The sequence below is a fragment of the Callorhinchus milii genome, unplaced genomic scaffold, assembly GCF_018977255.1.
Source record: "Callorhinchus milii isolate IMCB2004 unplaced genomic scaffold, IMCB_Cmil_1.0 Scaffold4, whole genome shotgun sequence".
In the NCBI taxonomy this organism is placed as follows: Eukaryota; Metazoa; Chordata; class Chondrichthyes; order Chimaeriformes; family Callorhinchidae; genus Callorhinchus; species Callorhinchus milii.
In genome coordinates, this window is record NW_024704745.1 from 64,936,531 (window position 1) to 64,953,719 (window position 17,189).

The 17,189-nt window shown below is 41.9% G+C and overlaps 1 protein-coding gene across 2 annotated transcripts; it reads left to right on the top strand.

The window, feature by feature from the left end:
• Positions 1-1,266: 1,266 nt before the first annotated feature.
• kbtbd3 (kelch repeat and BTB (POZ) domain containing 3) lies at positions 1,267-12,455 on the top strand. 2 transcript variants are annotated; one of them, XM_007905629.2, is made up of 3 exons: positions 1,267-1,329; positions 4,040-4,269; positions 8,644-12,455. In XM_007905629.2, the coding sequence occupies exons 2-3, from the start codon at positions 4,064-4,066 to the stop codon at positions 10,244-10,246; spliced, it is 1,809 nt and encodes a 602-aa protein (XP_007903820.1). In that variant the 5' UTR covers positions 1,267-1,329; positions 4,040-4,063; the 3' UTR covers positions 10,247-12,455. The 2 variants fall into 2 exon arrangements, with proteins under 2 accessions (XP_007903820.1, XP_007903821.1); XM_007905630.2 differs by lacking the exon at positions 1,267-1,329 and adding an exon at positions 3,340-3,363.
• The last annotated feature ends 4,734 nt before the right edge of the window (positions 12,456-17,189 follow it).

A 17,189-nucleotide genomic window follows, 5' to 3' on the forward strand; every position in this document is an offset into this window, starting at 1 on the left:
CTACGAAGTATCAGATCTAATTGAGTTAGTCATGCACCAGATAGTTTAATCTAATAAATGTAAAGCTATTTTGATGGCTATTTGACTGGGTTACTGGTTTAGTGTGCAGTGGAATAACTAAATTGATCTGTTTACTAATTTGCAATAAGTATTAATGACAAGAGAAAAAACAATTTGTGTATAAAGAAAAGCAAAGTGTAAGCTACAGTATCAATTTTAAATAATTGCAGTATTAGGCTAGAATGTGTCCTGAAATGTACATGATTTAGATGAGCGGTCTTGGAGTGAAGAAGTACTGCATAGTTGTGTTGCAATGTGTTACACTTGTGTTTTTTTTAAAAAATCTTAACACAATGAACATTATTAAATGGTGAAAACGTGTATTGTTTTATTTAACACATTTTATTTACTGGAATCATTTAAATAAATGCTTCTGCACCTACTTTGCAGTGAGTCTTGATTACTTTGCCCTGGAAATAAGTTCGGCTTTTTTTAAGATTGTCAAATCTGTTGAGTTCAGATGCCCAAAAGTTATATTCAATCTGTATAGTGTTCTGATCGGCTGCGTCTAAGGCAGTGCACACACTCCTAGTCACAACAAAAGGGATGATCCGGACCCTAGAGACAGTGATTAGACAAGCTAAGGTTCCTCAGTCCTGAAAGATGGTGGGGTGGGAGGGGCGCACCTTATAGAGGACTATAAAACTTCAAATGGGTTTGATAAAGTCAATCCATAACCACACTTTCAACACAATGACAGCAGAACATCAGGGCACATGTACTGCGGTTTGAAGCGTAAGTTCTGGACGGGCACCAGGAAGTATTTCCTTAGCCAGAGGGTAACGAGCGACCGCGTCAGGCGGTCGAGGTCAGGACGCTGGAGTCATTCCTGGTTCGATGCTGCTTTGGGAAGATGGCGGGCGGGCGGGCGGGCGGGTCGGTGAGGCCGGATCAATGGGATCAAACGGGCTGATCCTCCTCCTTCAACCGACGCCATCCTGTGCCATTGCCGTCCACAGAGGTGCAGCTGACCAGCCATCCCTGGGTTGTTATTTCAGATTGATACGTTTGCCCTTTAACCCCTCAGCCCCCCCACCCCCCCCCCAACCCCCACAAAAAAAAATTGAACCAAGTAAGTGTCCCCCTCAGCCATTGCCTTGTGTTGCCGCAGCCCTCCCCTATCACAGTGAGAGGAGGGGGGGGGGCGTCGCCACACCTCCAGTCAGCAAGATGGCGGCCAGACCAGATTAGGTCACTTCCGGCGGCGGGTTACGTATTTCCGGTGCGGTCGCCATGGCAGTGGCGCAGCTCAGGCGCTGACTCCGGGCAGTGAGTATACAGCGCCGCGGCTTCATCAGCATGTCGTTGTCGTTGTTGTTGTTGTCGTCCTCCGCCATCATTGGACACCCCCCACTCTGTCTCTCTTGTCTCCGTCTCTCTCTGTCTCCCTCACCTCAGCACAGACAGACAGGGAGTGAGAGCGAGAGCAGCCGCACCTCTGTGGGGAGGTGGAGATGTGTTAAAGGGGCTTTATAGGGGCCAACCCACACCCGGGGGGGGGGGAGGGCGGGGGTGTGGTGGGGGGTGGAGGCTGACTGCTGGGCCTCGATTCCCAAACCAAAGTAAATGAGAGCAGAAATGTAGCCACGCAAGACACCGAGGGAGCCGCCGCCGCCACCACCGCCGCCACCGCCGCCACCGCCACCGCCGCCACCGCCGCCGCCGCCACCGCCGCCAGGATAATTCTGCTTCTCTGTCATACTATTAGTAGTTTGGTCACTTCAGTCCACGACTGTCGATCGCGGGCCGCTGCCGGGCGCAATTAGTTGGCTGCCGCGTTTCTCCCGCAAAATATTCAGTCGATTGATTCACTTTGCAGTAGTTTCCGTGAAGCGCTTTTGAGGCGTCTCGACAATCCGATAAGGCGCCAGATCAAATGGAAGGATTATTTCTGCTTATTATGCTGTAGCCGGGTTTAAATACAAGGACTGGGAGTCTTACCTCTCCTGTCAGAGTCAAGCGTTCAGAGAAGGCGTTCTCAAACCTCCTGGGTTCAAGCCTTCCCCCTCCCTTCACCCATGACATTATATTAATCCTTGCATTTTCTATAGCACCGTATCACGTCGTTGAGACGTCTCAAAGCGCTTCACAGAATATACTGTAAAGTGGACTGACTGTATTTTGTGGGCGAATCGCCAACATTAGGCTTCCTGACTAAGAGCCTCCACTCAGGCTGAGCAGTTTGCCCCATTCCTTGCGCTAACCCTGCAAAGTGCTATATAATGGGCACTATATAAATGCAAGTTGTTGTATTCTCACCATGAACCTTAAGGTTAAGGCTACTGTTTCTCCAATCCCTCCAAATACTTCAGATTTAATTGCTGCATTTTAGTGGATTGTTTTAGTCACAGTCTGATAATATAATAATTACATTTGATATAGCATCCATAACGTCGAGCATCGGTAATTTCTGTCAAATGTAATGACCATTGTAGATAAACCCGGTAACCAATTTGTGCAAGGCAATGTCTCACAACAGCCAACCTATTTATCTAGAAACTGCTCTTTTCAAACAGTATCATGGAATCTTTACCTTCCTATGAACACATCCTTGTTTCAAGGTTTCATCCAAATGAAAGAGACAATTAAAAAAAAACTTGCTTTACACAAAGAGTGGGTGAAGAATGTCATCCTCTGCCACAAACTACATCAACAACAACTTAATAATAATAATAATAATCCTTGCATTTGATATAGCGCTTTTCACGTCGGGAGGACGTCCCAAAGCGCTTCACAGAACACACTGTAAAGTGAATTGACTGTATATTTGTGGGCGAACGCGGCAGCCAATTGCGCACAGCAATGTCCCACAAACAGTCGTAGATTGAAAATGACCAATTTTTTTTATTATTGTTTTTTGGTTTTTTTGGAGGGATTATTATTAGGCGTGTGGATTATTATAACTTGCACTTGTACAGCGCTATCCATGCAGGGTAGCGTCTCAGAGCGCTTAACAGTAACGGAGCCTGGCTCCAAGCTGGGGGGAGGGGGAGGAAAGAGAAAAGTTTTCAGGCTGGACTTGAAAAAGGGGAGAGAGGCGGCAAGGCAGAGGGATTGAGAGAGAGTGTTCCAGAGTGTTGGGGGGTAGTGGCTGAAAGTGGGACCTCTGATAGTGGGGTGGAGGATGTGAGGGAGGAGCAGGAGGCCAGTACTTGTCGAGTAGGGTTGTCGGGTGGTGGATTGGGGAACGATGAGGTCGGAGAGGTAGGGAAGTGCCAGGGAGTGAATGGATTTGAACACGAATGTGAGGTCTTGAAGACGATCCGTTCGGTGATGGGAGCCAGTAGAGCCTGGTCAGAACTGGTGAGACATCTGATGCGAAGTCCATAGATTCATTTGAAAGAAAATAATAGAATCATATACATTTACAGAAGTTACTTGGTCTGTCTTGCCTGCATTGATTCTTTGAAAGTTAGATACTTGAAAAGGATTAATAAAGGGTATGGAGTAATCAAAGGAATGGGATTAGATTAGATGGCTCATCTGAGGGAAAAAAAACAGAATTGGTGAGACGAATGTTTCTGTGCATAAAAGTCTATGATTCAATAATGCAGTAAGATACTAGGGTGAGAACTACTACTTTATGTTGGAGTGTTTTAAGGTTATCATGACTTCAAGTACTTTGTTTCAAAATATCTACTTGTGACAGGAGGCAACAATCTTATGTATGTATGTTCTGTTGCCGAAAAGTCAGAAAATGGTGAATGACACAAATAGCCTAAAGATTGATCACAAATATGAAGAATTTCTGTTCTTGTTCCAAATCAAAGAATTCATGGTTCCCGATCTCCAATTTCCCCTGATTATAATGCACACCCAAACATAAAAAATATATTTTCATGATAAATTACATTTTTAATAAAATAAATATTTTCATTAAAGAATCCAAAATCTGATCAGGGATACTATTAACATTGGAGGGACGAAATCAGATGTACTGATTGAAAGGGTTTATGATAAAAATGTTTCTCTTTCACAGATCAAGCTGTTAACCACATCAATCATGAATTCAGTTTCCAAGGCTGTTTTCAATGGAGTAGCTGAGAGGAGGACAGTCTCTCTGGTGGCTGAAGTCCATGGCAAACAGGTTTTAAATGTGCTACAGAGCTTCCGGGAGCAAAATGCATTCTTTGACTTCACTATATTTGTCAAAGGGGAGACGTTTCCATGTCATCGATGTATTCTGGCTGCATGCAGTGACTTTTTCAGGTAAACCGAATTCATGTTCCGTAGCATTCAACTTGGGGATTTTTTTTCATAACAAATGCAGTGTTCTAGTGATATTTAAGAAAAAATATTGTGGGGCCAGAATGCAGGGCTGGGTGAGGAAAGAAGCAGACCAGCAATCACCAATACCATTAAAGTTCTTCCTAGTTATGATTCTAAAAGTTGTTTCTAAAAGTTAGTTAGTGATGGTTCTGCTCATCTGGTCAGTAAGTCATCAAAATGTTCAACTGTGGCTGAGTACATGTAAGATAATGGGCAGGACTATGAAGATGGACATAGCTGATATTGTGATAGCATGTTAAGTATTCGATTATTCTAGTGTTCAAAGATTTAGTTTTTTTCGCCCTACCTTCCTTTGGCTGAAAGGACTAGCAAACAACTAATTCTGGCTTTTGCCCATCCCACTTTTCAGTTAGCCACTGGGAGGTGCATGAGAGTTTGCTAGGGGTGGTTTGTCCTTGACTTATTCACCCTCTACCCTGTGGAAAATCTGCTGGCCTCTGTATCTTCCCGAATTGGAACTGTGTGGGACGTCGTGGGTACAACCTACCTCCCACCACTCCATGCCACAGACCCTCCTCAGTCTTGAGAGAGAATAACTCAGAGAAGACCTCACAGAGGTGTACAACGTTTTAAATGGGATTCAAAAAGTAAATCTTATGTTCATAAATCCAGCTCAATATTTTTAGATATACCATGACAGTAGAACAAGAGGGCACATGTTTAGAGTTGTTATTCCTTTGTTTTATTGTGAGAATATTTATGCCATCATATTCTTCCTTTCATAGTCTTCTAGCCTTTGTACCCAAAATTCCACCTGTTCTAACTCCACCTGGCCAACAATCTCTCAGATAAAATTGGTCATTCACATAATGGCTGTTCTGGAACAATAATAAAATGCGCAATCACAACACTTTACACTAAAATCCGGTGAAGCTCTTTGATATCCACCTCCACATGAAAGGCCTAATATCAAATGTAAGGCTTATTTATTTATTAGAAAAATGGTAATGAGATTTCGCTGAAATCTCTGACCTCTACCAGTGTCATATTGTTGTAGTTAATGCAACCTGAATTGACACTGTTTTAATTCCCTGCTGTTTTTTAATTTCCTGCTGTCAGTTGGACATCTTGCCTCTGCACAATGTTGCACCTCTTGTCACAACTGGTCAAGAATGATAGCAGTCAGCTGCTGTCAGTCTATGTCCTTTAAATCCCTGAAGGGCTTGAAAAATACATATCATTTGCATTTTAATAGAATGGTTATAACTGATCACTGCACAGAATTTCATCTTCGTGTAGAAGGTAGTGGTCAGGTAGAAGTCAAAGAATCATATTCTTAAATTTAAAATGTTACTTTTACTTTATATTTACAGTATGTTCTGTGAAGCGCTTTGAGATATTTAGAATACATGAAAAGTGCTATATCAAATGCAAGGATTATTATTATTATATGAGGTTTGCACTCCAAATTCATTGACTAAACAAAACGTTAATGTAGTATATCTTGCAGTCAATTGAAAGTATGTTTTGAATAGACCCATGAGCAACAACAAGACAAGTTAGGGCTCCTCAGTCTTAAGAGAGGATGACTCAGAGGAGACCTCATAAAGGTGTACAACATTTTAAATGGGATTGAAAAAGTAAATTTTATATTCTTAAATCCAGATCAATATTTTTAGATGTATCATGACAGTAAAACAAGAGGACACATGTTTAGAGTTGTAAAAGGCAACTTCAGGACAGGGATACCAAGAAGTTTTTCTTATACAGAGGGTAATCAAAGATTGGAACAGGTTGCCAGGAAAAGTAGTAGAGTTCAGGCATTGAACTTTAACCTAAACAATAATGATATTTCCTACTTTATTTGAATTGCCAGCTGATTTATTACAGGAAACAAGAACAATTTCTAAAACAGAATCATTTGTTGAGTACTTCTGCTTATTGAGCATGTTCACCTCTCTCACCCAGTATCTGAATCAAGTATTCCCAGGTCAGGTATAGCTATTTTCATAGTAGAACGCTGTTTACACATGTCCATTTTTCTGCAGATTATTGAGATACCAGCAAAACAATATTGTTGTATACATATGTGAAGTTGCGCACAAGGTGGCTGAGAGATGCTCTAAACCTGACTAAACTAGCAACAACAACAACTCAAATTTATATAGCGCCCTCGCGCAGGGTTGCGTCTCAGAGCGTTTAACAGTGGTGGAGCCTGATTCCGAGGAGGGGAGGTGGCCGTAAGAACGGTCGAAGAGGAAAGTTTTCAGGTGGACTTGAGAAAGGGGAGAGAGGGGGCAAGGCGGAGGGATTGAGGAAGAGTGTTCCAGAGTTTTGGGGCGTAGTGGCTGAAAGCACGACCTCTGATGGTGGGGCGGAGGGTACGAGGGACGAGCAGGAGGCCGGTGCCAGTCGAGCGGAGGCGCCGGATGGTGGCTTGGGGAGTGAGGAGGTCGCAGAGTTTTGAATGAGCTGGATCTTGTGTATGGTGGAGGTGGGGAGACCGGCGAGGAGTGCATTGGAGTAATCCAAGCCCGAGGGTTTCGGCTGCATTTGGGGTAAGGTATGGTCGGAGGCGGGCAATGTGGCGGAGATGGAAGAAAGCGGTCCTGGTCAGGGATCGGATATGGGGGAGGAAGGACAGCTGGGGATCGAATCGGACGCCTACGTTGCGCACTGGTTCGGTGAGTCTGAGGAAGAGCCCAGGGAGGTTGAGGAGTTTAGCAACTTCACCCACATGCACACAACTTTGTATATACACACCCACAGGATTTTCTTGCCAGTAGTAAAATAATACTACCGCTCCCTTCTTGACCATTCAATATCTGTCATACGATGCATCTTTTTGACCGTGCTCTTTGACCATCTCATTGAAGCAACGCTTCACATTATATTGCCCAAAAAATGTGAAATCCAAACAATAGTATATAAATTTGTATTGTATACAAATTAAGATTAGAGACAGAGATAGAAAATTAGAGAGACTCAAAGAGAGACAGAAAGCACAGAGAGTCAGAGAGAGAAAGCCAGAGTAAAAGAGGAGAAATAGGAAGAATAAAAACGTATTTTGCGTAATGCCCGTCATCATCACTGGCTGCTTATTCGCAAAGGGGCCAGTTCCAATTAGTACAGATAATAAGATCTCCATTATATTCTGCTACAACAGCATGTTTTGAATTCCACCCTGAAGAGAGAACTCCTTTTAATGCACCAATGTGAGTGTTTCCATTTTTAAAGCAGTCATCCAAATGGGCTTTTGCAATTCACAGAAATTATAGAATCATAGAATCTTACAGCATAGGAGACCATTAGGCATATCATACCTGTGTAGGCTCTTTGAAAGAGCTATCCAATTAGTCCCATTCCCCTGCTCTTTCTCCAAAGCCTTGCAATTTTTTCCTTTTCAAATATATATCCAGTTCCCTTTTGAAAGTTAGTAATGAATTTCCTTCCATGACCCTTTCAGGCAGTGCATTTCAGAACTCGCTGAGTAAAAAAAAATTCTCGCTATCTCCCCCTCTGGTTCTTTTGCCAATTATCTTGAATCTGTGTCCTCTGTACTGACCCACCATGCTGAATCGTAGACATGTTTTACGGATACATTTCCACTAGGAGTCAGGTGGAGATGCCGAAACCTATTTAGATCCTTGCAGCTGTCTGAGAGCATTATCAATCCAACAGAACTTGCATTACAAAGTGAAAAGCTATCAGTGTACTCAACCCAAGAACTGATGACTTGTGGCAAAAGCTTTTCCTCTGTGTCTGTTTAAAATCAAATTAATAGCAAAGATAAATAAACAGATTCCTGACATATCAGTGCTTAAGTATGAAGAAAGAAAAATCAGGAATTTTGACAAATTCTCTTTATCCACATCAATAGGTCAAAAATATGTTAATGTTATTTTTATGTAGATATTTTATAATCTAGTTGTTGTCTCTAATGCAAGCAGATATAATAATAATAATCCTTGCATTTGAAATAGCGTCTTATCATCTTAAAAAAAATAAAAAAACTTTAATGCCTCTGCTGGCTTTTTAGAAGAGCAACCCAATGAATCCCTCTCCCCGCTCTTTCCTTCACAAAAATGTTTTAATTATTTTTTATTGTAGCATAAGTTGTGTTAGTTGTGTATCGATAAACTTAACTGGGATAAGCACCCAGTACAGTTACTTTATATTATGTGTACAAAATGCAGAATAAAAAATTCTTGCTGCCAACAATTAGTATTTTGGTGCCAAATGTTGATATACTTTCCAATAAATGGAAAAAAAAATTTGTGTGAGAGAAGCTGAAAATGCAAAGCTTATGTAAAATGTTTTTAAATTCCTTTGTCATCGCTGTTTCCCATTCAGGGCCATGTTTGAAGTTCACATGAAGGAACGCGATGATGGAAGTGTAAAAATCACAAATTTATCACCAGAGGCGGTGAGAGCATTTTTGGATTTTGCTTACACGGGGTTTGCAGAGATATCTGAGACCAACGTTGAAATGTTCTTTCAGATGTCGTCCTTTCTTCAGGTATCCCTGCTAGGTAAAGCCTGCAGTGATTTTCTTATTAAATCCCTTGACCTCACCAATTGCTTACAGATTTTGTCTCTGGCTGAGAGTTATGGTTCTACCGCTTTATATGATTATTCTCTGCAGTTTGTAGTGCAGCACTTCTTTCTGCTATTAAAATCCAGCGATTTCTTGGAAATGAACATTGAAATTGTAGAAAAATGTCTTGAAGCAGACAAATTAAACATCCCTGATGAGGAAACTGTTCTGAATGCTGTTCTTCAATGGACTCAGTACAACATAGAGGCTAGAGAAAAACATTTGCCATGTTTGATTAAGTTAGTAAGATTACATCAGCTTTCCAGAGAAACTCTAGAGGACTTGAAAAGATCTGAAAGCTTGCTGGCAAACAGTCCTGAATGCTTGGAGGCCATTTGTGATGTTCTCAATAAACTTGAAGAATATAGTGGGCTTTATCCTGATGCAAGACCATCGACAACAGAAAAATACATTTTCGTCCACAAAACTGAAGAAAGTGGCCTAAGTAAGCATACGTTTTGCTACAATATTGAAAGAGATACCTGGAAGGAGCTGCCCACTGCAAACATTATTGATTTTCCTGGATCAAGTCTGGTTACCTTTGGAGAAAAAATATTCATTACTGGAGGATGCAAGGGCAGCTGCTGTAGATCGATACGACTGCACATTGCGGAAATGCACCACGAAGCTACTGACCATGTCTGGAGCTACTGCCCAAGTACAAACAACCTGACATCCATCCTATCTATGAAAAATGCTCGAACCATGCACACAGCTGTCTCTGCAATGGATCAACTTTTTGTAATCGGTGGGAAAACCACAGGGGCACGGGATATCCTGAGTCTTTTAGATGTTGAATCCTACAACCCTCTTACCAAAGAATGGAAATCAGTTACTCATTTGCCAAGAGGAATATACTACCCGGAAGCAAGTGCATGTGACAATATTATATATGTCCTGGGCTCTGAGGAGGAAATAGCCGATATCTTTAATCCATCATTGGATTGCTTCTTCAGGTACAATGTGGCCTCTGATCAGTGGTCAGTATTGGTGGCAGAATTTGGTCATTTCTTTCATGCCACGCTAGTGAAAGCTGTTCCAGTAAATTGCACTTTGTACATTTGTGATCTTTCTACCTATAAGGTCTATAGTTTCTGTCCTGAGACCTGTGTTTGGAAGGGTGAGGGCTCATTTGAATGTGCTGGTTTTAATGCAGGGGCCATTGGGATCGCAGACAAGATTTATATTCTGGGTGGGGATTATGCTCCCGATGAAATCACTGATGAAGTACAGGTGTACCATAGTAGCAGGTCTGAATGGGAGGAAGTCTCACCAATGCCCAAGGCTTTAACAGAGTTTCACTGTCAGGTGATACAGTTTAACAGATACCGCGATCCCTGGCGTCCCAACCAACCCTGAAGTTTTCACTTAACATTAATTTGTTAATGAATGATGAAAGGTAATAATTTGCTATTTGGTCCACAGAGGTTTTATTTATTTAACCTGTATTTGTTTCCCACTCTCAATTTTCCTCCTCCCTTACCTTTCTAAGGTATCAGAGTGCAGTAACTTGCTGAATTGGTCTTACTTCATGTCTAGGCGCATGTGTGAGCCTACACAGTGAGTCTCAGCAGGCTATTTGGCCAAAGGAAGGGGTCACAGAGAAGCCCAGGCTTGCCCTCACATGTGATGTCTGTACACTTGCACTTTTCAGGAGAAGTCACTGCTCATTTTTCCTCTAACTTGAGGAGATGTCACTGTCTTTGCCAACTATGATAATATGATTTAACACAGCACAAACCAGGGATTGGATACTAGCAATCCATATCACTACCACAATTTATTGAGTTGTAAAACTTCAACACCTCATGCTTCCAGATTGTTAACAAAATACCTTTGACCAATTTAATAAAAAGTAGTGTGAGGTCAAAGTGTGGAATTTGATAACTTTCTGCAATAGAACCTTTGGAATTTTGTCCAAAAAGACAAGTTGGTTGTAGCTTTATTAGAATGTACATTTTTACAAAGGGAAAATAGCCATTTTCATGTTTGCACGGTGGTACAAATTATAATTGATCAAATAATTAAGTTTATTCTGAATCCAAATGAGTGAATAGGCCTCAGGAGTACTCTGTACAATTCTGGTTGTTACACAGCCATCCCACCCACACACACACCACCATCACCACCAGCCTTAAAGGCATTGCACAGAAGAGCAATCTGAATCTGTATAAATTTACGGTGATCGTGTACAGTATTTCTAATGGTGAATTGTTCCAACTGGGTCAGAAGAATAATTATTTTGGTGTATCAACATCCTGGATCATGTATGGTAGAACCGAGCTTTGATTCGCTCAGTCTCCTGGGTTCCAGGGAGAAAGGAAGGGAAATCGTCAGGAAAGGTGTAAGCAACTTGTCCTCTTGTACACTTGCTAACAGCTGGTACAAATCAACATTAGTGGAAGCTTGGGAGGTAGTTTCTCATCCACCCATGCAGCTCCATGAGGATCGTGGCTCATGGAGATGAGCCAAAAATAATTATTCTCAAATATTTTCGAACAGAAGTCCACACTTCGAGTAGGATGTGTCTGACAACTAAAGGACCTGCTTAAATCACACTTAACAAACATTTACATCAAATTATTTTCTACAAAATATAGTGGAGTTTAATACTGTAATACATTCTTATTAAATGTCTCACACTAATTGACTGCAGCCTGTGTCTCTGTCTGAGAGTTGGGATTGTATAAATTTATTTAAATATCTTGTGCTCTGCATTACTACCTTGTTAATGAGAATGTACTGCACGTGTCTCTTTGAATGCAGTCTTGCAAAACAAACCTGATGCAAATATGCTTCTGCTCTCATAAAGAGTCGCCTGTTTTAATGTATCAGATGTCATTGTTATGTGCGTATACTGTGTATTAATGCATGAAAGTAAGAAATCGGGAAGAACTGGAAAACTAACTTTGAATTGTATTGTTATATGCCTTTAAATTGAACTATGGATGAAAGTTCACACCTTCAGTTATACAAACACAATTTAAAGTGCATTATGTTTCTTGAAGCAATCTTGTACTCAGTGTTATCATTGTGAATTTAACTGGATTTAAATATTTATTCCTCATGGCTGATGGCTGCCTGTGTCCTTGAATATAGAAAGCTGAGCTGAAAACTCTCTGCACTAAGAGCAATGTTGTTCATTGCTGAACAAATGGGAGGTACTTGATTGTGAATTGCAAGCAAGTTGTCACATTATTTAGTGGCCAAAGGTGAAAGATACTCATCTTAGTAGCATGGTGAAATGTTCACAGAATTCTTCTTGGAGGTCTGGTACATTTAAGGATCTCCAAGCACTGGATTGAACCATGACCAAAAGGAACACGAAGAAAGCACTACACTGTCAACCCAGTTACATTTATTGACAGCATCTGAGGCACTCAGCCTGCAACTGAAATGTGCACAAAAGTATTCATCTTAATTTATTTTGTATGTATTAGCAAGGCAATACAACAGGAATTTTTGCCAATTTAATTATTTTTCTCTATCAGTTTAACATTATGAAGACATAAAATAACCTAAAATTGTTTGAAGATAAGTGCAATAATAAAGTTTGAGAGTTTGAAAACTACTGTGAACATTTTCGTTTCAAACTTCAGTTTGTAAGAGCACTCACTCTACTTCCAGTGGACAATTAAGGGCAGTGGGCAACATTATAACATTAAGCTAGTGTAGAAAATATCAAACTTAGGTTTATCCTCGGTTTAGAATAAAAAAGGTTAAGACAGAATACTTTAAGCCAGTGGATAATGCATGGATACTACAGTTTTACCTTAGCCTACTGTAGTGAGGTCCTGGAGAGCAATTTGTATTTGCTAAGAGTTAAGTGCTCCTGCAAGTTCATTGTGAGCAAATTACACACATGTAGAACAAATTTAAAAAGCATGTTTTTTATAGCATTATACGTAATGCTAGACTAAATGTGGATGATGTAAAACCTATTTCCTGCCTGTTCTGTTACCAGGTCACTGAAAGTCTTATACTGCAGAACTTACAGGCCACTACAGATAGTGGAGAACTGCATCAGGGATTCTATTTAGTGAAGCGCTGTCTTCAGCAGCCGGCATCACCATAATAGTGCAGGGCAATCGTGAGAGCTGCAGCTGCTCGACCCAGTGTGATGTCAACTTATTTGCTTTGGCAATTTACCACTGACGGTGGATCTTTGACAATGGAACTACCTTCACTGAGCCAGCAAAGTGAATACAGATTCCGTGTATTGCAGACAGAGCATTTCCAAAGTCTAATAAAGGCATCTATAATAGTTAATCAGTTGCACAGTGGGATCCTGTTGAAGTCCAGTAGCGGTTAGAGCACTCGCCTTGCAAGCAAGAGGACGCAAGTTCAATTCCCAGGCAGGGCAAAACTAAGTTTCCTAACTTACACACCTGTTTACCTACAACAACAACAATTTGCATTGATATAGCGCCCTTCACAATGACGGAGTCTGACAACAGTGGAGGAGGAAGGTGACCATAAGCACGATCAAAAAGGAAGGTCTTTAGGCTGCATTTGAAGGTGGGGAGGGAGGGAGAGAGTTTCAGAGTTTTGAGACATAGTTGGCTGAAGGCACGTCTACTGATGATGGAGCGGAGGGCACAAGCCTCAAAAGTAGCATCTCAGAGCGCTTAACAATGGAGGAGCCTGACTCCGAGCCGAGGGGGGTGGGGGAAGTGACTAAGCACGGTTGGAAAGGAAAGTTTTCAGGTGGGACTTGAAAAAGGGGAGAGAGGCGGCAAGGCGGAGGGTTTGAGGGAGAGTGTTCCAGAGCTTCAGGACGTAGTGGCTGAAAGCATGACCCCCAAGAGTGGGGCGGAGGGTGCGAGGGACGAGCAGGGGGCCTGTGCCAGTTGAGCAGGGGTGCTGGGTAGTGTATTGGGGAGTGATGAGGTCAGAGAGGTAGGGAAGTGCCAGGGAGTGAATGGATTTGAACGCGAGCATGAGGATCTTGAAGTCAATCCGTCGGTGATGGGGAGCCAGTGGAGCCTGGCCAGAACTAGTAAGATGTGGATACGGAGTTTGGTCCGAGTAAGTATGTGGGCAGCAGAGTTCTGAATGAGCTAGATCTTTTGAATATTGAAGCTGGGGAGACCAGCGAGGAGTGCGTTTGAGTAATCTAAGCAGGAGGTGATAAACGCACGCACGAGGGTTTTGGCTGCATTTGGGGTAAGGTGCAGTTGGAAGTGGGCAATGTGGCGGAGGTGGAGGAAGGCATTCCTGGTCAGGGACCGGATGCAGGGAAGGAAGAGCAGTTGGAGGTCGAACCAGATACCTAGATTGTGCACTGGTTCGGTGAGTCTGAGGGAGAGTCCAGGGAGGTTGAGGAGTTCAGATCCACAGGAATGAAGATGCTGACGGGAGCCAAAGAGTATGGTTTCCATCTTGTCCATGTTCAGCTGCAGGAAGTTTACACTCATCCAGGCCCTGATATTGGCCGGACAGGCTGATAGAGAACCGGCGGACCTAGAGTAGATGCTGGATGAGGGAAAGTAGATTTGTGTGTCATCCGCATACATGTGGAAGTTTACCCTGTGTCTGCGGATGACATCGCCAAGAGGGAACTTATAGATGAAGAAAAGAAGAGGGCCAGGATGGAGCCCTGGTGTACCCCGCAGGTGACCGGGCAAGGGCCGCAGGAGAAACTATTTGCCAAGATGAAGTGGAGGCGGTTGGTTAAGTAGGACGTGAACCATGCGAGTGTGGTCCCACTAAGGTGGATGAGGGGGGAGAGGCAATGGAGGAGGATGGCGAGGTTGACTGTGTCAAACGCAGCAGAGAGACTCTGTAGCTGTCCTGTGGAGTCCTATAGTTCAGTGGTTAAAGCACTCGCCTTGCAAGCAAGACACCTGGGTTCAATTCCAGGCAGAGCGAAACCTTGGGCAAGTTTCCTTACTCCACATGCCTAATAATAATCCCTCCAAAAAACAAAACAATAATAAATTGGCCATTTTCAATCCAAGACTGTTTGTGGGACATTGCTGTGCGCAATTGGCTGCTGAGTATCGCCCACAAATATACAGTCAATTCACTTTCCAGCATATTCTGTGAAGCACTTTGAGATGTCTAGAAGACATGAAAAGCGCTATATCAAATGCAAGGATTATTATTATGTGTTTGATGTGAGGATAGAAGGGGTTTGAGGGGGTGCACAGAGGAGGTGATGGACAGTGGAAAACAGTGTCTTTGGGTTGTTTTTGGCCTCCAGGATGACTTTGGAGTTAAAGTCAGTTTTGGCCCTTTCAGTGTATCTGATCCCACTTTCTGGTCCCTTGGTCTTGCCCTTTCCCTCTCCTCCTTTAAAGTCTGCCTCAAGACCTCTTTGATGGCACTCTTGGACATTTCCACACACCCCACCCGCCACTCACCTCTCCCACTTCCCCATCCCTTTGTTCCCCCGCCCCCACCCCTTCCAAGCTTTGGAAAGTCTTCCTGACATGAAAGTCGCTATAGAAATGTAAATTTGTTTTTATTTGTTGCACTGGTAAGAACAGGTTCAGCAAATCAAGTCATAACTGCTTGTTTATGGAAGTTTTTAATTTTAAATAATTTTAATTTTTTCTAACTTTATTTAATTCAATACAATCACGAGGATCCCTGGTAACTTTAACCGTTGAAATCCATTGCATCAATGGCATTAATTTACTTTCTGTTTGGAAGGCATTAAAAGCATTAAAGGAAACATGTGGAATCATGGGAGAGGTAGCAGAATAGATAAAAAGAATAGTTAGGAAAACAAAAGCAAAGGGTAGGAGTTAAAGGTATCTTCTCAGGCTGACAAGAGATAGTAAATGGTGTTATGCAGGGACCACTACTGTTCACCATATACATAAATGATTTGAATTCAGGTATTGGAGGTTTGTTGTCAAAATTTGCAGGTGACACCAAACTGGGGATATGCTAAACAGTGAAGGGGATTGCAGTATAATGCAGGAAGACTTCACTATAAAAAGGCTAATAGGGTCTTGCACATTATATCCAGAGGGATAGAATATAATCGTGAGGCGGTGATGTTGAATTTATACAAAACTTTGGTTAGATTACATTTGCAGTATTGTGTCCAATTCTGGTCTCCACACTAAGAATGATATAGCAGTGATGGAACAAGTACAACACAGGTTTACAAGGATGATACCAGAGCTGGCAGGTTACTGCTTTCAGGATACACTGGATAGGTTAGGTCTGTTTTTCGCTTGAGAAGAGATGCATAATGAAAGTTATTAATATTATAAAAGGGCTGGATAAGGTTAACACAAATAGGTTGTTTCCACTGGTTGGAGAGACACAAATATAAGATAGCAACCAGCGGGTCTAACAGAGAATTTAGGAGGAACTGCTTCACACAGAGGGTAGTGATATTGTGGAATTCATTGTCTGAAGCGATAATCAAATATATTAGTATGGATGCATTCAAGAGGAAGCTAGACCTTCACATGATGGAGAGGCGAATAGAAGGGTATGGGAAGGAGTAAGGAATGTGTGAAGGCTTGTGTGCAGTAAAAACTCTGGCACAGACTGCTTGGGCCAAGTGGTCTGTTTCTGTGCTGTACATTCTTTGTAATCTTTGCCATCTCCTGAAAGTTGACCCTCCTTCACAGTTGTTACTTGGCTGCGAGCACTAAGCAATCTGAGCAAATTTTTCACCCATCATGTTAGTTGCAAACATGCAGAAATACAGTAACTACAGCTGATGTCCTGAGAAAAAAGGCAAAGACATCCTAAATAAACTGGGCCTCAGTGAGTGCTGAGAACAAGGCATTCCCTCAATTAGTCATTTAACAAGCTTATCTCAACAGCAACCCAACAACTTGAATTCATATAACACCCTTCATTACAGGATAGTGTCACAGAGCATTGCGCAGTGGTGGGGTTGGACGCCAACAATACAATTTAATGAAAGTGAAGTCATATATTTGACAAAATAATGAAATATGTTGCATTTTGTATAAATGATAAAGAATTGTGCCTTATCTATGGAAAGACTGATGGTGAATTACTGAGCATGTGCAAGTCTTCAGTGTGATTACACAAACAGACCCATGATGTCAGGGGCTGTACCTCTGTGATCTCACTACAGAATGAATTTGCTGGGAAACAAGTGCTATTTACAATGTTGTGTTCAGTTGGAGCATAAAAACAGTCTTGGGGAACACTTGACTGCTTCAAGTGATATTTATTCCAGATTCGGATAAAGTTTTACAATCTTATTATTGCTTTTAAAATTTTTGGAGTAGTATAGAGTTCTGGTAAGGATTTCTAAATACATATTTTATTTAAAATGTATGCTTTTTTATTTTAATTGTTG

Excerpts from the sequence above, each read along its gene's own strand:
- kbtbd3 (XM_007905629.2), top strand. The coding sequence starts at position 4,064 with ATGAATTCAGTTTCCAAGGCTGTTTTCAATGGAGTAGCTGAGAGGAGG. Across the intron at positions 4,270-8,643 it reads GCATGCAGTGACTTTTTCAG|GGCCATGTTTGAAGTTCACA; the intron begins GTAAACCGAATT and ends TTTCCCATTCAG.